Source organism: Manduca sexta, chromosome 12 (genome assembly GCF_014839805.1).
Source record: "Manduca sexta isolate Smith_Timp_Sample1 chromosome 12, JHU_Msex_v1.0, whole genome shotgun sequence".
Classification (NCBI taxonomy): domain Eukaryota; kingdom Metazoa; phylum Arthropoda; class Insecta; order Lepidoptera; family Sphingidae; genus Manduca; species Manduca sexta.
In genome coordinates this window covers 11,674,968-11,699,158 of record NC_051126.1, presented here as the reverse complement: position 1 = coordinate 11,699,158, position 24,191 = coordinate 11,674,968, and the positions used below count along the sequence as shown (strand labels likewise).

Here is a 24,191-nt window from a genome sequence, read left to right as displayed (position 1 = left end):
CGCATTTTTAATTACCAAACCCCAGTCAAACCACTTTGTATGTTTTCTATCGTTTATTTCTTATATACAATATTCGCAGCAACTTACACTGATTTATAAGTGTTCTTTTTTTATAAAGTGCAATGTACACAGTGTAATGAAGTCGTCAGTTTAGAGATAAAAATAACTTGCATTCATATTGAAAAAGAACAATTATAAATTGCTGTGTTTCAGTATAAAAAATATTACTTAATTTACAAAATATCTAGATCATTGTAAATCCATGAAGCTAATATTTTTGCTCAAAATGACAATCATTTTATAAAATACTCTTCTAACAGAGTGCTGTTCCCTACTATTTATAGCCTAACAAGGAAAACACGCCTCGCCATGCTGTGGTAAAATAGGGAACTTTCTCGTACTGACATATTAACTTTAAAACGAAAAAGCAAAATTGCCGTCCTCAAAGCAAGTTTATTTTCCTGATCAAGCTATACATCTTATACAATTTTCCAACTAATGCTGAGCTTCAACATCCTGCTGTAAATGTGGGTACAAAGTCGCAATTCTATTGCCGGCCGCCATCCTTCCAGCGAAGTCTGGTCGTCGCGGCGGTCGCGGCGCCCCTATGAGCGCGTCCAGAACGTTCCGCGGCGCCCACACGTCGTTACTCGAGCTGGAAGACCCATTCCCGGCTCCCACAGGGGATAGTGGGGAGTCCGTTGTCGCACGTATTACCGTAGCTCGGGATTCACCTGGAAAGAGTTATTAATTGTTATTCTATAAAAAATGATAATGGTTTGATATATTTTGTGATTGCTTATGACCAGAGTTACAATTACGTAAGTGATTATAGCTATAAATATGTGTATTATAAGAATGATTGTAAACTCCGTTAGAAATCCTTATCCAATAAATAAATAAACAAACGATCCCAATTTCAAACCGATTCCGTTAATGAACCATTCAAATTAACTCATTTGTAAGCATGTCAAAAAAAACTTTGTTCTGATTGGTCCATTTTTGAGATAGATCGATAAAAGCGATTGGGATCGATTATTGAAAATGGAGGCAATAGATAGGTTTGGTAAATGTAAGAAAATCTACTCTTCCCATTCATCTGGCGTTACTTTTACGAATACACACATCCAACATGGAACTTCAACAAAAGTGTTAGTAATTAATATCCAAAATCATTATTTTTATGTTAAGTAAATATTTAAGACTCCCTTTAAAGCTCATAATGCTTTGGGTACTAAAAAGATTAGATTTCAAGTAGACCAACATATTTTTTGTTGCTTGGCCTTGTTAAATCGAATATAGAAGCTTCCACGGCCATAACATTTATAAGACAATATATTATATGGCTAAGTATAAAATGTTTTACGATTACATACATAATTTGCTCTCTCTGTCTCATCAGTCAAACACAAAATCCGCTTTTATAATATACCGTATTGTTTACTCTTGCACTACCATTTTTCACAAGTAAAAATCTAACGACATTCCTGATTCATGTCTGAGCATATTTCGTAATAATGACTAATACGAATAAATTATATATTACGCAAATATATTTGCCTACATAGTTGCTTATATAAATAAGATTTAGTGTCGCGAACGCTCGTGCAAAGGTAGTGAGTCATTCTGTCTTACAACTTGTGACTAATTTGGATCGTATATTCATACAAATTCGTGGGATGGTAAGATATTTCGTTTAGTCTTGGCGTGGTAAGAATTGACATTAATATTAAACTATATATTACTCATGGCTTCGTCCACGTGGAAGACTATTTCTAGTATACAAAGTAAAGTGTAATTATAATTCAAATTTGGTCTATTTGTCTGCAAAATTTATTAGCATATGATTTTTCGTTTACTTCTTATAAAAATCCAAAAATCTAGACTAGTTTTCATAGAAGATTGCTGAAATATGGTACTCGCTAATGCTTTAATGAGCAATCCAAATTAAATATGCTCGCGTAAATTCGCCCGCCCCATAAACATCCATAAAGATCTGGGTACATATGGATGGTTCGCAGATTTGTATCCAAGGACTTGCATTTAAACCTGGTAGATAAGCCATCTATAATAGGGTAGTTGTCTATGTTTGATTTTGTGCTTCATATGTAACATCAAATAGTACGAAAAAGAAGCCCTTGTTTGAAAAAGGCATTAAAATTGGTTAAGAAATGAGGCAGTAATTGATGTTTCAAATAAATTAGTGCACAAGTAGGGCGTAATGCTATCTCTTTTTTTCGCGCATCATAATTCCCAATGACATCACGAGCCAGTATTAAGATCCTTTTCTTTTTTTTTTTGCACTGACCCCTTCTACCAAATATCAAAATATAACGATGTTTTATTTTTTACCGGATTTTATTGTTTCTGGGATACAATAGGGGACCGGACTCATTTTTGTTCTTTATTATTATCAAATATTTACGTTATATAAATTATAACACAGAAAGAATTATTTAAATCCGGTAAAAAATCAACAAGTTATAAGTCTTTTAATTTCGGTAGAAGGGGTAAGTAACAAGAAACAGAAAAGAGGCGCAATACCCACGTGTGACGTCATCGGGCATTGCGACGCGTGCGAAAGATAGAGATGAAGCGATATCCCTACTTCGCGCCCACTTCGGCACATAGTAATATTTGAAATATGAATTACTGGATCATTTTTTAACCAATTTTAATGCAGTTTTCGCAGGAGGGTTTCTTTATCGTATTATCAATCATTACATATAGAATAATGTACAAAATCGAACACAGGCCGGTCCCCTATTTATACGACGTAAATCCTATCCGTATATCTAACTCTCTTTATAATAATATAATAAGTACTAGTTTGAGAAAATGTTTGGATTTTTATTAGAAGTATATAGAAAACAGCTAAACGGATTTGGATGAAATATGGTATACGCATATATGATGTCCTGGATTAGCACATAGGCCATTTTTTATCCCCGTAATTTGGTCATATTATATTTGAATTTTACAACCGATTTTTTAAGTAAATGACGCTGACGTTGTGCAAATGGCGTTATGATCAGCTCCAGAAATGTAGGAACTTTGTAGCTTTTCACTCGGGTGCACCGGGAAACATCTAGTGTTTAATAAAATATAAATAGTAAAATAAACAGCGGCGATAGCCTAGGTGGGTGTGGAACAGACTGCCTAGACGAATGTCCGCAGGTTCAAATCCCAAGGGATTCATGTGTGTATTCTTTGTGAATTTATCGTTCGCTTTAACGGTGAAGGAAAACATCGTGAGGAAACCTGAACATCTGAGAAATTCTCTATAGTAATTTCGAAGTTGTGTGAAGTCTACTAACCCGCACTAGGCCAGCGTGGTGGACTAAGGCCTAATCCCTCTCAGTAGTAGAGGAGGCCCGTGCTCAGCAGTGGGCAAGTATACAATACAGGGCTGATAGTATTATATTATTATTAAATAGTAAAATATAACAACTCACTGTCGGAGCCGTGGTTGTTGTGCGCGCGGCACTCGAGCAGCACGCGCAGCAGCGTGCGGTGCGCGGCCGAGTTGGAGTGCGCGCGCACCAGCGCCTCCAGCTCGCTCCACACCTGGCGCCACTGCTCCTCGCGCCGCCCGCTCTTGCCTCTGGACCATACATGCGACATGTAGCACGACTCAAACATAGCAGTATTAATGACTTTTTGGGTAGTCATAGTGTTACATTTAGGGTGCTAAGACAATACTTGACACACAAAGTCTTTCATACAAAACACACGTTTTCCTTGTAAGTGAATTTGTTTGAAGTTTTCTTTTGAACCACTGAATCAATAAAAGATGTAGCACCTTGAATAACAAAAGCTATTTTTAATTTCTGTTACTTTTTTAGAGTAAAAATTGGCGCGTACGAAACTGCAGCAAAGTTAAAACCGTCTTAAACCATAAAGATACCTCATATTAGAAGGCAGTTGGGCGGAGGGGAACTCATGTCTCGACTCCATCCCTAGCAAAGACAGGAGTACACTGCGACACTGGTCTACTTCTTCATCCGTCAGAGACTCTTGCACCACCAGCCTTGTGAGTGGGTCCATCACCTGAGGAAATGTTTGGATTAGTCATATGAGATCACATCGATAGACTATTTTGTGTAAAGCGGATTACTGTCAATGACTTTTTGGAAATACGAAAATTTTACATCAGGTCAAAATTTAGCACGCTATCGTAAAAAGGAATAGTTTTAAAAGAAAAAAAAAACGTTGTGCAGTACAAGCAACACTTGTAGATATTAATATTTCTTTCAATATTTTTTTATAAAGTATATTCTATAATCTATTATTATATTTTTCCATTTTTCTTCTCTATCCACTTTTTCTTACTTGAGGAAAGAACAATTAAACATCACAATAAATTCTATATTTATATTCCATGTATGTAACTCACCGATCCCAAATTAAATATAAGCGTGGAAGAAATAGTGAGTGGCCAGTATGTGGTCAGTCTTTGTAGTTTGGTCCTAGCGCGCGTGTTTGCGCCGGTTCCTCGCAGCGGGAACAATTTATTCTGTTGCATCAATGCGCCGAATTCTTTTATTCTGTGAAAAGTTATAAGTAACTGAACACTATAAACATCAGGTGGGTAATATTGAAATTTGTTCTTTATGAGAATACCTACAACATAGCCAGGCATCATTAAATCGTCTACGAAGCGTTGATGCCATGAATAGAGATGGAAAAGTCTCACAAAACCCACAGCCAGGTTTACGAGAAGATCCATTACCACGAACACTCTGCCATCAGTGTACGTCTAAGAATTGTGTACCCCCCCCCCCCCATCCCTCCCTACCTGTAGTCGGTGACGCGTCCCCCGGCGCCGTCGGAGAGCGCGGGTGGGTCGTCGCAGGGCGCGCGGCCGCCGAGCGCGCCGATCCACAGCTCGCCGCCCTGCGCCGCCAGCACGTGCGACGCCGACCGGCCGCCGCCCTTCCTGCACACACACATACAGACCTTTGAAAGGCTAATTAATTTGAGCGTAATTTTTTCTTTTAAAAGTAAGTTTCATACATATTTAAAATCAGCACTTTTTTCTATATTTTATTAAACTAGTTAAAAATTTTCGAAAAAAATGTCGCTCAAGTCGCTTGGCCTTTCAACCGCCGATACATATTAGACCATCAATACCTTCCCAAAGACATTCCGTCCCTTTTACTTATAATATTCTCATAAAAATTGCCCTTGGTGGCAAATATACAGGTGACCACTTCCGAAAATAAAACTGATGACAATGCTTGTGATTCTCGATACTATAACATAAAAATATATCGCGATCGAATAATTTTAATTTTACTTTTTTATGTTTTTGTACAGCATCACGTTTTATAATTAAATAATTAAATAAATATAAAATTGTATTTAAACAAAACCAAATTGCAAAAAATAAAACGTAATGTAACACAATAATAATCAGCTGATGTGCGGGGTCAACGATCTCGTCATATCATTTATTGGTAAAATCTATACTATTATATAAAGCTGAAGAGTTTGTTTGTTTGTTTGTTTGAACGCGCTAATCTCAGGAACTACCAGTCCAAAATGAAAAATTATTTTTGCGTTGGATAGCCTTTTGTTCGTGGAGTGCTATAGGCTATATATCATCACGCTATACCCAATAGGAGCGGAGCAGTAATGGCTAATCTCAGGAACTACCGGTCCAAACTGAAAAATTATTTTTGCGTTGGATAGCCCTTTGTTCGTGAAGTGCTATAGGCTATATATCATCACGCTATACCCAATAGGAGCGGAGCAGTAATGAAACATGTTGCAAATACAGGGAAAATTTATTAGTTTTGAGAGCTTCTGTTGCGTGCGCTGCGTAAACGGTTAAAGTTATGCACCAATGATGTATGTCGGGATTGTTCCTCTTAAAAAGTTCTAAAAAAATATATTATAAAACAAAGTCCCCCGCTGCATCCGTCTGCCTGAACGTCTTAAACTCAAAAACTACCCAACATATTAAGATGAACTATGGTATGGAGACAGTTTGAAACCCTGGGAAGAACATAGGCTCCTGGGAAACTACTACTTTTATAATGGAAAACTTTAGCCTGAAAAACTTTATAACGCGGGCGGAGCCGCGAGCAAAAGCTAGTTATACATATAACCTGAATCACTGTATCTATTAAAAAAAACCGCATCAAAATCCGTTGTGTAGTTTTAAAGATTTAAGCACACATAGGGACAGAAAAAGCGACTTTGTTTCATTTCATAATATGTAGTGAAGAAGCAATTTTCCCGTGTCCTGAGTCAGTTGTATACAAAATAACCATTCAAGTGTATACCTAGGAACCTCAAGGGTGACAGAGCGTCCGTTGAGCAGGAAGTTGACGAGGCAGGCGGAGGGGCGCGAGGCCACGTCGGCGGGCGTGACGCGCCACAGCGCACCCCCGCAGCCCCCCGCGCCGCCCTCCGCGCCGCGCGGCGTCCACCACCGGAGCACCACCTGGGGAGAAAGGGGAAAGACGGTCACTAAGATAATAAAAAACTAAAAAAAAAACACTTTTTATTGGTTCTATATTTCTTCTTCTCTTCTATGTCTTTTCTATATCCATGCGATTATCAATCCACACGAATGTAATTTTATAAATGTAAGAATACTATTACGAATATGTATTTTTATTGGGAATAATCATTATCATTTTCAGCGTTTAGAAATCCACAGCTGAACATAGGCCTCCCTTAAATAGTTTTAGACCATTTAGGAGCGGCCTCCGTCCACCGAGTTTTTGTAACTACGAATAATATTTCGATCTTATAAAACTTTTCTCAAACCTTTTACACTAAGTAAACAGAACAGGCATTTTTTTTAGATTTGATAATTATTATAAATCTACATTTTAAATTCAACAAATTTTCATCTTTATAATTATCAGCCAGGTTAAATACCGTTTAAGTTTCACTCAACTTTTACCACAAAGCGAAAATAAAACATACCACCTCGTAACAAGGTTCACGGTATACATGACTGAGCCGAACTTGAATAACATACATGGGGGTACAAATGGGGGTACTGAGGCCCTGTTGTGAAACTCACCGATTCAGCCGCCTCAGCCGGCGTCTGGCCAGCGCGGAGCCCCGCGTGCGCCTCCGCCGAGTGGATGATCTCCACGTCGTAGTTAGCACTCGAACTTGCGTTTTGTTCTTCCTGAACAGGGAATTTAAAAATAACTATACATAATATAAAAAAGTCCCCTTTTCTATCTTGTCTGTATGTTATCGATTTTCTCAAAATGTTTTGGACGGATTTTTATGAACTTTGGTTTGGAGATTGTTTAAGAGCGGGACTTTTATCCTAGAAAACTCCTTCACGCAAGCGTAGCTACGAGCAAAAGCTAGTTATGTATAAAATGCACGAAAATAAAAAAAAAAAATTAGAATGCCAAAGGATGTATCATGAAACCCAAACCTTGTATTACACACAGATTATAATTTATGTGATGCCGAAATATGACTAATATTATCTTCTGCAGCGGTCTTTGCCCTTACTATTCCGTTTAAACAACCTAACTTTATCACAAACAATATAAAATCTCAATCATCAAATTGGTTCAAACTACCCAATAATTTAATAATTAACTTTAATTCTAAGATTCAAACATCTCCACAGTTCTGATTCCATTTTAACTAACTCAATTACCTTCATCGGAATGCCTGTGACTGTCGTGGTGGCTAGCCTATAGTGCGGTAACACCAGCCGGCCCAACAAGTTGGCCAAGTTACTCGCCCGAGAAACTATCACTTCGACACCCATTATGCCGCCGCCCATCTGTTACAACAATATTATTATAGACACGTACACTAATACATTTTATACACGAAAGAGTAGGGAATGGCTTAACTGGTTCACCCACTTCCGGCCATTTTTATTCCGTCCTATGATGTTAGGACGAGTGCGAGTATATTGCCATTTGATATGACAATCTGTCTCTCCGTCCCTTATATATGATATTACCATACACCTTTTTTACTCATAGCTTACTACCATAATCACTGATGTCTCATCCTCTTCCAGTGATCATCCTGAGCCAAGGTTTGTGATCTGTTAGTGGGTTGCCCGCAGCATGGTCACTTAATTTTATAAGGGTTTCGAGTGCTTAAAGCACTGGCCCGAAAGCACTGTGTGTTTTTATAAACTGGCTCTGTCTGCCAAGCTAATAAACGTATACGTTTATTAGCCCGGCAGCTTAAAAAGAAAGCTTACTACATGAACCTTCACAAACTTTATGGTAAAAACCTACCACACTTGATAGAGTGTGCTTATCCCCGTACCCCATAGGGGTAGGCAGGGTGTGAACTATACATATAATTGTTATATAATATTAAGTTATATTACTTACATCAGTTAACTGTTGATTGTTAACTCTAGTTTCGGCCTTCTCTGGGGTAACGTTGATTATCACCAGATGGCAGTAATGTACTACTAGTGGTCTGAAATAAATGACCAATGAATAATATTTCATACTATATAAAAACAAATGTATTATCAAATTAGTATTGGGTTATGGTTTCAAATAGATTGAGTAAGATTTCTATGAATTTTATTAGTGGAGTACAACCAGTATGTTCATTACATGGTTTATTACACAGAGAGAATAATTAAACTAGGGTTCCACTGACTAAGTAAAGAACACTTTTCTTTTAAATGTAGCGAAATACAGAGCCCATTACATATAAACCTCTATTATAGAATTTACTTTTTAACAGTTATGATGAAGAGGTCTATTTCTAGTTACTTCATCAGTTTTCTTGGTGTTTAGGTTCAAAAAATAAAGTAATAACAATTTGCATTGAATGACATTCATATTCATTACAAAAAAATTGCAGAAGTTTGGCAGTTTAAAAACAGTCAATTATTAGCTGAACAAACTTTATTTGGTGGGGTGAGGGAGCTCTGACCTCCCTTCTCCCACCTTTCTAACTACGCCTATGGTGTACTGTCAAGTAATAAGAAAGCATAACATTTAGGTAATGGGGTACTAGTAATAAAGAGTTGACTGCCTCGGTGGCGTAGTTGTAAGTGTAAGGTTCGAATCCCGGGTCGGGCCAAAATAATTGTGACTGGGTTTTTCCATCATAAAAATTACTCAGTCGCAGCTCGGAGTCAGGAAGTGGGCGGTGTAGATACCCCCGTGCCTCGGAAAGCACATAAAGCCTTTGGTTCTGCGCCTGATCTCTCTCCGGTCTTGTCGGATTGCCGTCTCACTGGACTATGAGAGTGAAGGAACAGAGAGTGCACCTGTGTATTGCGCACACACTTGTGCACTATAATATCTCCTGCGTACCTGGCTGATCTCCGTTGAGATTGGCCGCCGTGGTCGAAATTCGGCTAGGAGAGGGATTCATTCAATAAAGAGTTCAAACCGAAACAACTATCTGATCAACTCATCCTCAAATCACATTCAATACTCACTGTGCCGCAGGTGTAGATGTGGTGGGTTCGGTGGATGTAGCAGGGGGCACTAATGAGGCCTTCTTGTTCTGCTGTATGAGCGTGTTCAGAGCTATCTCAGCCAAACTACGTATGGAGTCGTCATCTCTTGCACTCGTTATGCATATTATCCGACCGCTGAAAAAATATATGCACTTAATGTTTGTATCCTACTTATATTGTATATGCGAAAGTTTGTGAGGATGGATGTATGGAAGTATGGATATGTTATGTTTGTTCCATTATGTTGATGATGTACCGTAGGATTGTTTGTCTTAAGGCGATACCTCAAGGTCCATTTTCATACATTTTAATTTCGTCATATTAAATTTTAAAGGCCGAAATATCCATGATTATTAATTATTTTTACGTTTTTCTTTCAACTGCGAGAACTAATCACTAACTAGACGTGAATTTAAATTCTTTACTTGCCAATACTTGTTTAGCTACCCAGATTAAAGGTGAAACAAAATGTATGAAAATGGACCTTGAGGTATCGCCTTAAATAGTTCTACATAAAAGTCCGTGACAGCATGTATCTACCTTTTATGTGAAAGCCACTATGTCCGAAATAGTGAGCGATAAATATAATTAAATCAGATACTTTTTTTAGCGGGACTTTTTATCCCGGAAAACTCCATCACGCCAGCGAAGCCGCAAGCAAAAGTTAGTATTATATGTATATAGTACTCACATAACTGATAAAGTTCGAGAGTTTGTTTCAGATATTTCATTGTTTATATTCTGTATCAGGATAAACAATATTTAATGTTGTTGATTACTGTTAAAGAGATCTTCGCAACGGCTGAATCTAGAGTATAAGCTAGCAAAAACTAGCCATTGCAACTTATGACTAAACCTATTCTATAGATCCTATAGGAATAGTCTGACATATTAATTTGATGACCATTGAGATATAAACAAAATAGGGTAAGTGAAATGAACATTCGAATACAAAAGATGACTGATTTATTTATTTATAACTAGCTTTTGCCCGCGGCTCCGCCCGTGTGAACAGTTTTTCCTGGATAAAAATTTACCACTCAGGATTAATGTAGCTTCTTATCAGTGAAAAAATAAATAAATTCCATTTAGTAGTTCCTGTGATTAGGGGATTCAAAAAAACAAACGCTTTAGTTTTATAATCTTATTATAGAATATCAAGAGAAAATAAATGATAATAAATAAAAAAAATAGGTTCTTGACAAAGTTTGACGCGGCTAGTTGAATGCCCTTTATACGCGTGTGAACGAAACGTGACGCGAAACAATTGTGGACACAATTACTATTTACATTACATAGACAAATATTTAGAATATGAGTATTGGGTTTTTCGTGATGACATGTGTTTGAATTTTTGTTTTTTATTTACTTATGCCCGCGGCTCCGCCCGCGTTATAAAGTTTTTCAGGCTAAAGTTTTCCGTTATAAAAGTAGTAGTTTCCCGGGAGCCTATGTTCTTCCCAGGGTCTCAAACTGTCCCCATACCAAATTTCATCTTAATACGTTGGGTAGTTTTTGAGTTTAACACGTTCAGGCAGACAGATGCAGCAGGGGACATTGTTTTATAATATATTTTTTAGAACTTTTTAAGAGGAACAATCCCGTCATACATCATTGTTGCATAACTTTAACCGTTTACGCAGCGCACGCAACGGAAGCTCTCAAAACTAATAATTTTTCCTCGATTTGCAACATGTTTCATTACTGTTCCGCTCCTATTGGTCATAGCGTGATGATGTATAGCCTATAGCACTCCAGGAACAAAGGGCTATCCAACAAAAAAAGATTTTTTCAGTTCAAACCGGTAGTTCCTGAGATTAGACATTACTGCTCCGCTCCTATTGGTCATAGCGTGATGATATATAACTTTGAGCACTCCACAAACAAAGGACTATTCAACACAAAAAGAATTTTTCAGTTTGAATCGGTAGTTTCTGAGATTAGCCATTACTGCTCCGCTCCTATTGGGTATAGCGTGATGATATATAGCCTATAGCACTCCACAAACAAAGGGCTATCCAACCCAAAAAGATTTTTTCAGTTCGGACCGGTAATTCCTGAGATAAGACAATACTGCTCCGCTCCTATTGGGTATAGCGTGATGATATATAGCCTATGGCACTCCACGAACAAAGGGCTATCCAACACAAAAAGAATTTTTCAGTTCGAACCGGTAGTTCCTGAGATAAGACATTACTGCTCCGCTCCTAATGGGTATAGCGTGATGATATATAGCCTATAGCACTCCACAAACAAAGGGCTATCCAACGCAAAAAGAATTTTTCAGTTTGGACCGGTAGTTCCTGAGATTAGCGCGTTCAAACAAACAAACAAACAAACAAACAAACTCTTCAGCTTTATATAATAGTATAGATTTAATATGCACATAGACCAGTAAGTGTGACTATAGAATAATGCCTATAAAATGTAAATATTGTTCACGAATATACATAAAATAGGCTCATGATAATTGCTATAAAGAGATAGGTAGACATAAAATTATAATATACTAGCTTTTGCCCGCGGCTCCGCCCGCGTTATAAAGTTTTTCAGGCTAAAGTTTTCCGTTATAAAAGTAGAAGTTTCCCGGGAGCCTATGTTCTTCCCAGGGTCTCAAACTGTCTCCATACCAAAGTTCATTTTAATACGTTGGGTAGTTTTTGAGTTTAACACGTTCAGGCAGACAGATGCAGCGGGGGACTTTGTTTTATAATATATTTTTTATAACTTTTTAAGTGGAACAATCCCGTCATACATCATTGTTGCATAACTTTAACCGTTTACGCAGCGCAGGCAACGGAAGCTCTCAAAACTAATAATTTTCCCCGTTTTTGCAACATGTTTCATTACTGTTCCGCTCCTATTGGGTATAGCGTGATGATATATAGCCTATAGCATTCCACGAACTAAGTACTATCCAACGCAAAAAGATTTTTTCAGTTTGGACCGGTAGTTCCTGAGATTAGCCATTACTGCTCCGCTCCTATTGGGTATAGCGTGATGATATATAGCCTATAGCACTCCACGAACAAAGGGCTATCCAACGCAAAAAGAATTTTTCAGTTTGGACCGGTAGTTCCTGAGATTAGCTATTACTGCTCCGCTCCTATTGGGTATAGCGTGATGATATATAGCCTATAGCATTCCACGAACTAAGTACTATCCAACGCAAAAGAATTTTTCAGTTTGGACCGGTAGTTCCTGAGATTAGCCATTACTGCTCCGCTCCTATTGGGTATAGCGTGATGATATATAGCCTATAGCACTCCACGAACAAAGGGCTATCCAATGCAAAAAGAATTTTTCGGATTGGACGGGTAGTTCCTGAGATTAGCGCGTTCAAACAAACAAACAAACAAACTCTTCAGCTTTATATAATAGTATAGAAGTATAGATTGTTGTAGGAAGCGAATCAATGCTTTAACAGACAAAACCTGCAATGTAGCCACTTTGCCAAACTCTAATAAAAAAAAGAAACAAGAAGAATCAATAGATGAAAATTTAAAGCAACTCTTTGTAGGGTTTCTTTCCTAGAAATCATAAGTAAATTGATTTACCCTGGTACCTATTTTGAGTCTTGTAAACAATAGTTACATCTGGCACAGCAGTAACCCCACTGCACCTGATGGTAAGAGGAATACGGCCAGATAGTGTCAACAGACGATTATTACCCCTTGCCAATCGACAAAATTATGCCAGATTGTTTGTAACTAGATCTACACAGGCTGATACGAGAATGCAACACACTTAGGTGGCAACTATGGCCGGTTTTACAACTTGTATACAATTGTTGTTACCTGGGTGGATACAAATATACTTTTTTTTTTTTCATGGGGAAAATCCTCTTGGATCTCCAACTACTAATGGTAAGCAGGGTATGTCGGACTTTTACCGGCTAAAACCCCATGTTGGTCTCTATCTGGATCTTGGTGAAGCTCTGGGACCTCAAAGGATACAAATATCCTGCCACCAGCACTTCTTATATACTAAAATAGAATATCTTACCGATTCTGGTAGTGTCTGTCAGTATTAGGCATCGAAGTTTGCGTGGGCGACGCCTCCCCCAGTGCTTCGATCGCAGCACACAGCCCGACCACGTCGCCGCCTGCGCCGCGCCGTACCGGCCCCACAAGACACAGGCCATTCAGGATCTGAGCAAAAGTGCTGTTTAATTTATAGTATTATTTTGTATGGCACTCAACAGATCAATCTGGTAATCTTTATGGGATGTCTATGGACAGTAATGCACTGCCTGTGGCTGATAATAGTACTTAGTTTTAATGTATTTTTTTTTACACTGCCACTTCCAATCTGTTCAAGTTCAATCCGTAATCTGGTCTCAAGGTTCTGTCAAAATGTAACCCTATTATGAAGGGTTTGTTTTACAACATATAATAACATTTAAGTTGTGATCTCCTCCTCTATAAAAAATTACATACTGATAGAACCTTTAGTCTTAACGTAACACATTTACATACCGCTAAAATCTGAACATACATCTAAAAATCTTTAGTCATCCTGTTTGGTTCACAAACAACTAGAATACCATAATTGATTTATGGAAAGGACATGGATTTTACTGGTAGGTAAAAGATTTTTCAGTCTATAATTTAGGCTATATTTATATCTCTGAAAATACAATAATATGAAATAAATCTGTAAGCAATAAAACAACTTACATGAGTTAAATTTTGTTGCGTAGTGGCCCATGTGTTCAGAATGTGTGCAGCTGAATCACTCACTACAAATCTGACCTGGAATAACACAAGACTATAAAAAATACCTATAAATCAATACTATATATATTTTATTTATTAGAATATATAGGCTTGTGTTTGGTCACTATGTTTGCTTGATGGTAAGTGATGATGTGGTATATGGTGGAACATGCTTTTCTAGAAGATACATATTCACTTGTAACTTGAAGATACTTGTTTTAAAATCAGGAAATACAGACTAATGCATTGTTCATTTCCCTAGCAGTGTTCATGATTAATGTGCATCCTAAATGCTTCATGTGTACCAGTAGTACATCAACCATGTTTTATATATTATTCTGTACATACTAGAAATGTGTTGTACTACCTCAGCTATACTCAAACATAACTCTAGTGGGCGTGGTAAGCCACTTCCCAAAGCTCAGTAGCTTTAGGAAGTTGCCCACTTTGATAAAAATATCACTAAAACTATGAATAAAATCCCAATATCACTTGAGCTATATGCCAACCCTTTAAAAATTGTATCTTGATAAATATGAATTATTTTTATCAAAATATAAAAATATTAAATTATAATTACATTTTTACACTTAAGTAAGGCTATGAATTTAAGATGTGGCTTTAGGCACAATAAGTAAGAGGTTTCTTGGACCCATATGGTGAAGGAATGATGAGTATGGCTGCTCCAACCCGGCATTGGAGGGAAGGGAAAAGGGGGGATAATATGAAGAAATCTTTATTAAGAGTATCTAGCAGAAATTATAATATTGACTCATTGTGTAGCCATTACTTGAATTTTGATATTCTTCATAACTCTATTTTAACATTACTGCTAGGTCTGTGGCTGTCTATATTCTGAAGTCTGTAGGAGAAAAATGCATGTAGATTTTTTAATTGACTTAAATACAAAGAAACCAAATAAAGCCTCTGCGAATGAAAGTAAACTCTTTGTTAATGAGGATTATGCAGTGTTACAGAAACTGTAATTTTGAACCAGATCATTGAAGGATAGGTTGTATTTTATATCAAAGGTCCGTTTGCTCTAAAGGAACACTCACCAACTTCCCCTCAGGAAATAGATCCCATACTATACGACAATATTCAACAGCGGCCTCAACGCTGCAAGTCCACAATGATTTACAAATGGGTGGCAAAGGAACATATCCCGGTCCCCGGCTTTTTGATACATCGAAGTCTATTGGATTTTCTGAAGATATACCGAAATATGGAGTGTGGTCTAACACGAATATGGTTTTATGATTTACTGGGAATAATGAATTCATTTTGTTTTTTTTATATTTTCCTTGTTTTCATGTTTATGAAAATATGTCAAGACTTGACAACCCATGACAAGTTTGACGGCAGATGTCGGATGTAGAAGCCATTTTATTTTTAGGCATAGAGATTTTTTTTCTTCCCTTGATTACAAAAAAAGGGCAATGGCGTGGTGATAGAGTACAGATAATTACTTTTGTATAGGTCTACGACTAGCTCATGAGTTTATTTTTATTCAAAATATTATAAAACACATGAATTAAAAACAAAGAGAGATAGTGATAAAAAAAAAATATATATTTATTTATTACTTATCCTTCTTTTATATCGCTTTATGGTGGGGTGCGGTATTTGTCTTTATTGTTCAATTTGGTTATCAAATTTTTCTATAAGCTGCTTTATATTCTTTGAAGAGAAACGATTATTTTAGAAATTTTCTTATTTATTTTATAATATTTATAAAATATTTTACAGATACGGTAAGTTTTCCATAAAGTAAAAACCGTAAATTATTGTTGATGTTGGCACAACACTATGGTGAATGTGAGCAAATGTGAGAGAATGATAAAATGGTGCATTCGTCGATCAAACCGGGCCACACATCCCAAGTCAGAAATTAAATTAACTTCCACCATTTTGTTTATTTTCGCGAAAATAACTCGATACCCGTACACGTTAGTGATCATTCCTTTTCCGCCGTCACACGACGAAGTGACAAAGCAATTCTGGCAATGATTATAAGATTAGGAATGTGCTAATAGCGTACCTGTCGACTATCGGGCCCTTGTGTTAAAAATTGCAGACATCGGCCGCGCTGCTAGTAAACATTCTTTGAAAATTAACGCCTTACCGTCGAAGAAAAATAAAAACCCCAATACGCAGGGTAATCGAGTCGATGAGAAAGGTTCGCTGAAATTCGTCCAACGGATTTTCGGCAAGTGCAAAGGGAGTAAGCCTCAGGCTTTAAAGGTACGTTTAGTGGAATACTGGGACGTGACAATAGCAGGGTGGAGTGGTGAAGGCGGATGAATAAGTTGGTTGTCTAAGCGGAGTGTTTGTTTAGGAAATATCGTCGAGTAGTGGGCGAGAGTCCCCCGTGGCGCGCCCGGCTAACATGAACCACACGCCTGCCCCGGACAGGCAGCAGCACGACTCCAATGTGAACCAGGTCGAGGAGATGGAGACACAAGACGGTGAGTTAGCGCTGACATCACGCCATTATCCTATTTGGCCTTGTTTATGCTCAGTTCAATGCACATTATGTTTAATTTCACGTAAATTGCTAGCATTGCATATTGCAGTGTGATATCATGCGTTATTATTGTGCATTGCATCAATCAGCACTCATTGATTATTTGAGTTAACCTCAAATGTTTCCAATTATGTCCATTACCTTTCAATTTGTTTATAAACTATTACAACATGCTCCCTTCCAATGGGTAAATTTCAATGTGTCACAAATGTTTAGTATCATAATTGCATTATTGATTTGCAAATGATTTGCTGTCTTTGTTCTAAAAGTGCAAGTTGTTATTCCACACTTGATCTAAATATAGATAGTCATGTAGAGTTGTATTGAGTAGTGTTGTGTCTGTAAAATTTTGGACTGACCAAAAGTGTGGCAATGTTTCTTGTTTACACATGAATTTTGTGTATTATTTTGAAGTAATGTTGCTTTTTGAAGTGTTTGCTATTTAATTTTGGTAATAAACTGTAATTCATAATCCACGACATTGAAATACTGTTCCATTCAACAATTTCAAACATTTTGTGAAACTCTTTTATATTATTCGACATCAACACACTAAATAATTAAAACCAGTATGTCATACTTTCGATTTCCTGCAGTATTTTGTATCACTATATTTTCCAGTACAACAGAAGATAAGTTGTTTACGAACAATTTAAGGAAACACTAAAGATAGCCCTTTATTTTGTTTATGAAAATTCATTTGTTCTGATTAATATATTATTTTCCAGAAGTAAATAAATGCTTATATTATTTCATAAACTGTACATAATACAAACACAGAATGCTAAGATTTTTTTAAATGTTGCCAGATCTATATTTAGATGTACTATAAATAAATTGTTGTAAATATTACCAGTGTTGTTACACTACATAAATAGTAACACTAATATACTAAACCTATGCATTCAAGCTTATAAATTAACAATTTTTCCTTATGTGAATTGCATGATGGTTATTTATGGTCCTTTCTGCCATGCACATGCAAACTTTGGATTGAACTCCCTCCATTGGTGTTGCTTCCATGACATGACCTTGTTTAAACAAGGTTTAAAAAGAGTGCTCACCTCCTAGTAGGCAATAGCTGGGCTGTGTTTCTGGTATTGTAAAGTCCATGGGCTGCGGATACCGCTTACCATCAGGCAGACTGATTGCTTGTTTGCCTACTAAGGCAAAAAAAAAATGAAGTCTGTTCTATCTATGGCCAGGTTTTAACATTTTTTTTCTTTGTTAATGTTTACAATAAAGAGGTGTTAATTTTACATATTATTTTGGAACTCATTGTAATGCACAAAGTATTGCAATGTATTGGCTGTCTTATAATAACAAACAAATATTTACTTTTTAGTGTTCTCATGAATTTTAAGTCAGAACTTATGTTCCAAGATTTTATGTTGAGTTAGTCATGAGTGACTTATACATTCTGATACCAACATACTATGACAATTACTTTTCTAATAAAGTAATATATGGCTATTAAATTTATATTTCATCTTAATTATTCATATTTAAATGTTGCGTTTCTAATTTTTTATTGTGCATATTAATCTGTCTGATTTCTATACAAGTACAAAGTATATGGAGGGTACTATGACACCGATTTATATGCAAATTTAATGTTTGCTGGTTTGCATATAAAAAACATTACACAAAAATGGGAAAACATTGTATGTACTAATATGATTTGTAAACTTTTAAAATTGTGATGTACTTCAAACATCCTAATTGGCTAATCAATCCATGTAATACAAAAATGGTTCATCACTTTGACAATGAAAGTGGTTTACAATATATAACATTTATTTTGATAATAAATAATATAAGTAACTTAATGTACACAAAATAATAACTAAAATTATACAGCCAAATAGTAAATGTTTTATTTATTTAAATTAAATTGTTTCAGTTAAGAAAGACCAAAGAAATAAGAAAGTTCTTGTCTGTGGTTAGTAAATGTTCAATTATAATTTGTTTTAATAATTCTTTTCATATGTAAATATGTTTTTAGCACTAGCATACATGCTCTCATTTCATGGATATTGGAAGTTGATCATATAATACCATCATACTTTATTTTGCATGTAGTCTGAATAATGAAGATTTTGGTATTCACAAGGAGTATTCTTCCTCATGTGATGTTTGTGGAGTCACTTTACATTTGTGGTATTTTCAGATTTTTATTATTTTGGAGTCTTAATATAATGTCTATGTGTTTGGTGTAGAACTGTATGGGTTTTGATAAATGCTTATCATTAAGTGGTCCCTCACTGTTTGTTCTATTTAAAACAAATCAATAAATTTATTTTTATGCTGTAGAAGCTATATGCTTTGGTTATTTCATATCAATTATAGCATTAAGAAATTTTGATGGTAAAGAAATATACTTTATGAAATTTCATAACAACATTTTTAATAATATTGAATAAGTTTTTTTATAGGGTAATTTATTTACTTAGTCTAAGTAACTTCTAAATAAAGTAATTTTTTATGTAAAAAAAAATATGTAAATTAATTGGTAAAAGGATGAAATTAGCTAGTAAGTTTTAATTGAAACAATATTTTTGTTGTTTTACCTAATGGATTTTTTGCTGCCTTTAACCCACTATGAGTTAATAGCCAGCTATGAAGTGAGAAGTCCATGGATTAATTCTTTCTCTAAGCCCAATGTTTGATTTGTGTCTAAATGTTGGTAGTTGGAAAACTGAAATACCCTTACAGTTCCAAAATTTTAGTGTATGGTCATAAGTATGTGGCAAATTCTTGAGATGTACCAATTTTTCTTTGAAGTGTAATAGACTGTTCTGTAATAAGCTCTAAAACTTAAAGTAAGAGCTTAATTAAAAGCCATAAGAGTTGATATATTTTTAACAAAAGTAACAATAACTAAGTTACTCTCAATGAAGTAACTGGTGGTAAGGATTATTTAGATAATATTATCTCAAGTGTTTGGTTATATTTATATTCAATCTTGGGGGTAAACTTGTTTTAGAACTGCCTACTAAGCTTGGTAACCATTATAGTCCTATATCTAATTCAAGTAGGCATACTTAGTTAGCATTAATCTAGATATGATTCACATAAAACTATTTGTTTGATAATTTCCACTTTCCAATTTGCCAAAAAAAAATAGTTTTTTTTACAGTTTCAGCATTATATTACGTGTAGTCAAGGAATTTCGCGACTTTCTTGTTTTGGGCCTTAATAAAAACTTATAGATTTTGTGGTGATTAATTCATTTGGTGATGATTTGCGCCCAGCTCTTCGGATTTTATCGCGGTTTTCTTTTATTATAATTTTCCCCTACATTTCGAAGACTGCATCCTTCATGGTCACGGGGCGAATATTCGCGTAAACATAAGAAATCATTATCAAAATTGGTTTATTATTTTCTGAGAAAATCATAAAGAAACATATGGATAGATTATGTTTATTGAATCTGATTTTTTTGAAGTCATCTAATAATGTATATATTTTTTGCCATAGCCGGCTTTTTTTGCTGTTGGGAGTTTCTACTAACAATTTTGCCACTTGAACCATGCTCACACATGCATTGTTTATTCATAATAAATCATTAATTTGTTGTTTTTTTTTATTAATTTATTTTAATAGTTTGATCAATTTGTTCTTATTTTTTAAATTGGTATTTTAGAGAATGAAATGTTTCATCCTGATTCACCTAATATATTATTTTGTCTGTATATTACTATTTTTTTAATGATCACATTTTCTATATTATGATTAAAAAGTTTAAATAAAAAAGTTTTATATCAATATATAAAACATTTTCTTGATATATTTTTTACTATGTGTCATATTGACAGCACACGTCATAATTACCAATAAAACAATGGAGAGGGCGACTTTTTCTGTCTTAAATTTAATTTTTCTTAAGTTTATTCGTAACTTAAGCGATATATTAGAAAATAATATAATTACGGAGAAATTGCGTCATTTTTAAGGTTAGATTTTTTTTTGTTAATATTACACAGTTGTATTATGATTGAAAATAATAGTAGTGTTTACCCATTGGGCCTACTGGTAGCTTGTATGCTAGTTTTCATACATCTAAATATTGGCGTCGCGTCATGATGCCTCTCAAGTCCTAACCCTTGCAATTTCATAAGTGCGTAGTAAACGTGCGTAATGCTAGCACGAGTCATAAATGCCTAACAATTCAAGCTTACAAACTCTAGATACGCCCAACGTGTAACTGTGGTAAGCTCGTATTTACATAACCATGTAACGTGCTTAGAGCACGAGTAAGCAAGTATTCGCGACATCTCCATACGAATCATTCTCTTAAAGATACCTATACTAATTAAATTGTACTTTCATGTTATAAATGATTTAACTATTTTATTGTAAATAAATGTATTGTTATTTCCAGTTGAAACAGTGGACGCGGTCACCGACAAGGTTTGGGACGACGATCTTATGAAAGGGCCGAACGGCGAGGTCGTGATGAGCGAAGTGATGAAGAACCAGGAGACGACATCTTCGGATATGCCCGTAAGTGACTTTATTAATATATTTTTTAATTATTACAACTGCTTGAAACAAGCAAGACCTTCTCCGATGGTAAGCGATAAAAAAAAACAAACGCAGTACGCCTTTGTCTCCGAAGAAATAGGCAGAAGTGCAATTGTGGAAAACAATTTTCGCCATGTGTGTTAGGTCTGTGGCGGTGCAATTAGTATACACACCGCCATCTCGTCAACATCAATGGAACTACTAGAAGACTTATGTGGTATTGACACTACTGTAGTGATTTATCGCATAGGAATCACGCAAGATGGCGACAGACGATCCTGGATTGCGATGGCAAAATTTGCACGACGCGTAGAATATACACCACCTCCGAATAGGAACTGTCGGAGGGATCGCGGTCGGTCAGGCGCAACATCTGCCGGACTAGAAATCTTCCCCTTCCATAAAGGAATGCAACCATCTGTTCCTCTATAGCGGGTTCTATTTACATACACCGCTAAAGCTCCTATGATGTGATAGATTGTGTGCCGTATTGGTAACAAAGTTAGACTCAGAAGTCGGGGCTGATATTGTGCCGAAAAATCTAATATCACTGCTCGACCCTGCAGCCCAGAGCGGTGCTCGTACTGCGTACGCAATACAACTACGGCACCGAGGCAGGTCATAAACGGTAGCAACCCCATCTAGAACTGTTAATTATTATCATCAGCCGCAGGATGTCCACTGCTAGACATGGGCCTCCCTCAAAGATTTTCCAGTTGATCTATAATTGTTAATTATAAATTAAACTTTGTGTTATAAAGTATTCTGATATTTTTCGTAAGAAATCATATGGTATATCTCAGTGAGATAGATATCTCAGTGAGAGTTCAGTGGAACTAATCATCAATACACGCAAATTGCTGGTTGCCAACAGAAGTACAAAAAAGTGGTGACGTCAAAGTTGATAAACTAGCTAAAAAATAACATCTACTTAGAAATAACTAGGTATTAGAAGTCTTTAACTTTTAAGCTATTATAACTTTAACTTTTCGGACAGCCAACACCTCAGTCTCCGCCGTGGCCATGAATGCAGCAAAGACTTCCAAACGTCGCTAGAAAATCATAAAATAAAAAACCGTAATAAAATCCGAAAAATAATTTTATTTAGATATAGAAATAACTATAATAATGGACGTACAATACTCACTATATCTTGAAATGCGCTGGTTACGTATTTTTCTTGCACGTATATTTGTATGTAAAAGTACACTGAAAATCTTTAATTCCATAGATATAAGGTAGGAAGAAGTAAAATGTTAAAAAAAATCTCAAAGATTGTGCTCATATTTGGTATCGTCAAACACAATAGTGATAACTGAAAAATGATTAAAAATTTGTTTATATATCATGTACTCGTTATTTGAACATGTAGATTTATCGTGCATACTATTTAGTTGTGTCATTTCAATCGATATCGATTGGGGAAGTGTTTAAAATCCATCGTACTCAGAGGATAATGTTAAATGAAAAGTAAACATGTGTATATTTCGTCTTATCTTCCTTGAATATAATATGAACAGTAACTTTGTTTCTTCTTGATCAAGTTAAAAAAAAACATTTTACAGTTATTCAAATCCAATTCATCTATGGTCTAACCCCTTTATACATAGACGAATGAATGAATGAATAAGGGGGTAAGCTTTTTTCCGTTGTAAAAATGTTTTTATCGAAAATATATTATAAAATTAATAACTCATAAAATATTCTGTTTAGTACTGTAACAATTTATATCTTGTCTATTAAATTTTGAGTTACAAAGGGTGTGTGTATTGGGTTTCATTATTATCGAATGAAACAATGCAAATATATTAGGGTATCGATAGTACGCAATTTATTATGAACTGTTGATACACTATCTGTGTACAGACAATGCTATCTCGATACATGAGTCATGAGACCTGCCAGCCAGCAGTGTTGTTATAATTACGACTTGTGACGGACAGGTGATTGGATCAGAAGTGGAATGGTTGCTAGGATGATGATATAAAGAAGTGTTATAGGTTCGTATTTCCTTAGAAGTTAAAATGGAAATTAAAAAAAATAAACTTGTCCAATTTCGAACAAATATTTGATAAAAAAAAATAGTCTTGATACTACGAATTGCAATCCAAACCGCAGTTTTGATACACGAATAACATATATTTCTTTGTGTCGCGATGTCTAAAAAAGTTTATAGATATTAATGTTGAGGTTTAATGTTTTGTACGTCCTATTCTCTCTCTAATCGTTCCCTCAATGCTGAGGATCGTGACCCCTGTCACTTGGTCGGGTCTTGGACAGCTGTTGGCCAGGCATGAAGGTCCTCCGCTAGATGCAGTGCCTCCGGGATAGTCATGGCTAGCGTCTTGCTTATTTCATCAGCCCAACGAGCTGGTCAGCGGCCACGTGGTCTGCTCTGCTCAACATTTCCTAACAAGATAGATCGTTCCAGGTTGTCAGGGTTTTTTCGCGCCACATGACCGAAGAACTGGAGACATCTACGGATAACGATGGTGGACAGTCCCTCTTATATTTTCAGTTCCTCCAGTATTGAGCTGTTGGATCGAAACTCTGTCCAGCTTTTGCGCAGCATTCGCCGCCAGCCTTATCGTCAGCCGCCCTATTGTTGTGAATTAGTTAAATTGATATTCAAATTATTTAATTTATTCGTGCATCAAATTGGGTGAACAACGAAATATCCTATTCTTCTTAATGGTAAAACACATCTAAGTAGATCAACATAATGTCGAACATTATACAGGGTCAAAGTTATTGTTGCTTCTTCTACTTATACATCCTCTTATAAATGCTAGTTTGTAAAAAAAAATGTCAGTATGTTCGTTAGAAGTAAACGCAGTAACAGATGACCGGATTTGCATGTAATATGGTACACGCCTAGATCATGTCCTGGATTAACACATAGCCTACTATTTCCAGGTAATTTGGGTCCTGTGGTGAATAACGATTTTTACATAGATGGCGCTGGTGTGGAATAGGTGGC

The 24,191-nt window shown here is 35.9% G+C and overlaps 2 protein-coding genes across 7 annotated transcripts in view; one reads left to right on the top strand and one right to left on the bottom strand.

Moving 5' to 3' along the window:
- Positions 1-38: 38 nt before the first annotated feature.
- On the bottom strand, positions 39-15,534 carry LOC115440722 (protein asunder). The gene is made up of 13 exons (XM_030165142.2): positions 15,216-15,534; positions 14,119-14,193; positions 13,445-13,590; positions 9,419-9,574; positions 8,346-8,436; positions 7,646-7,774; positions 7,043-7,153; positions 6,291-6,451; positions 4,799-4,939; positions 4,397-4,547; positions 3,908-4,050; positions 3,456-3,604; positions 39-734 (listed from the first exon to the last, which is right to left on the bottom strand). Exons 1-13 carry the CDS (start codon positions 15,438-15,440, stop codon positions 496-498), a joined length of 1,917 nt encoding a protein of 638 aa, XP_030021002.1. The 5' UTR covers positions 15,441-15,534; the 3' UTR covers positions 39-495.
- Positions 15,535-15,960: 426 nt separating this feature from the next.
- LOC115440747 (ubiquitin carboxyl-terminal hydrolase 7) overlaps positions 15,961-24,191 on the top strand; it is a 28,992-nt gene continuing 20,761 nt past the window's right edge. For 4 of the 6 annotated variants that reach the window (XM_030165178.1, XM_030165176.1, XM_030165177.1 and 1 more), the window contains exons 1-4: positions 15,961-16,401; positions 16,496-16,625; positions 18,588-18,626; positions 21,069-21,190. In XM_030165178.1, the coding sequence (XP_030021038.1) occupies positions 16,547-16,625; positions 18,588-18,626; positions 21,069-21,190 (240 nt within the window). In that variant the 5' untranslated portion in view covers positions 15,961-16,401; positions 16,496-16,546. Of the gene's footprint in view, positions 16,402-16,495; positions 16,626-18,587; positions 18,627-21,068; positions 21,191-24,191 lie in introns of those variants that run through there. The other 2 variants (XM_030165179.2, XM_030165182.1) reach the window with 2 other exon arrangements.

Bases quoted from the DNA above. Each gene is read 5' to 3' on its own strand.
- LOC115440722 (XM_030165142.2), bottom strand. From the start codon at position 15,440: ATGAATTCATTATTCCCAGTAAATCATAAAACCATATTCGTGTTAGAC. The intron at 8,437-9,418 runs GTGAGTATTGAA...CATTTATTTCAG, and splicing joins ACATCTACACCTGCGGCACA to ACCACTAGTAGTACATTACT. The intron at 4,940-6,290 runs GTATACACTTGA...GTGTGTGTGCAG, and splicing joins GTCACCCTTGAGGTTCCTAG to GAAGGGCGGCGGCCGGTCGG.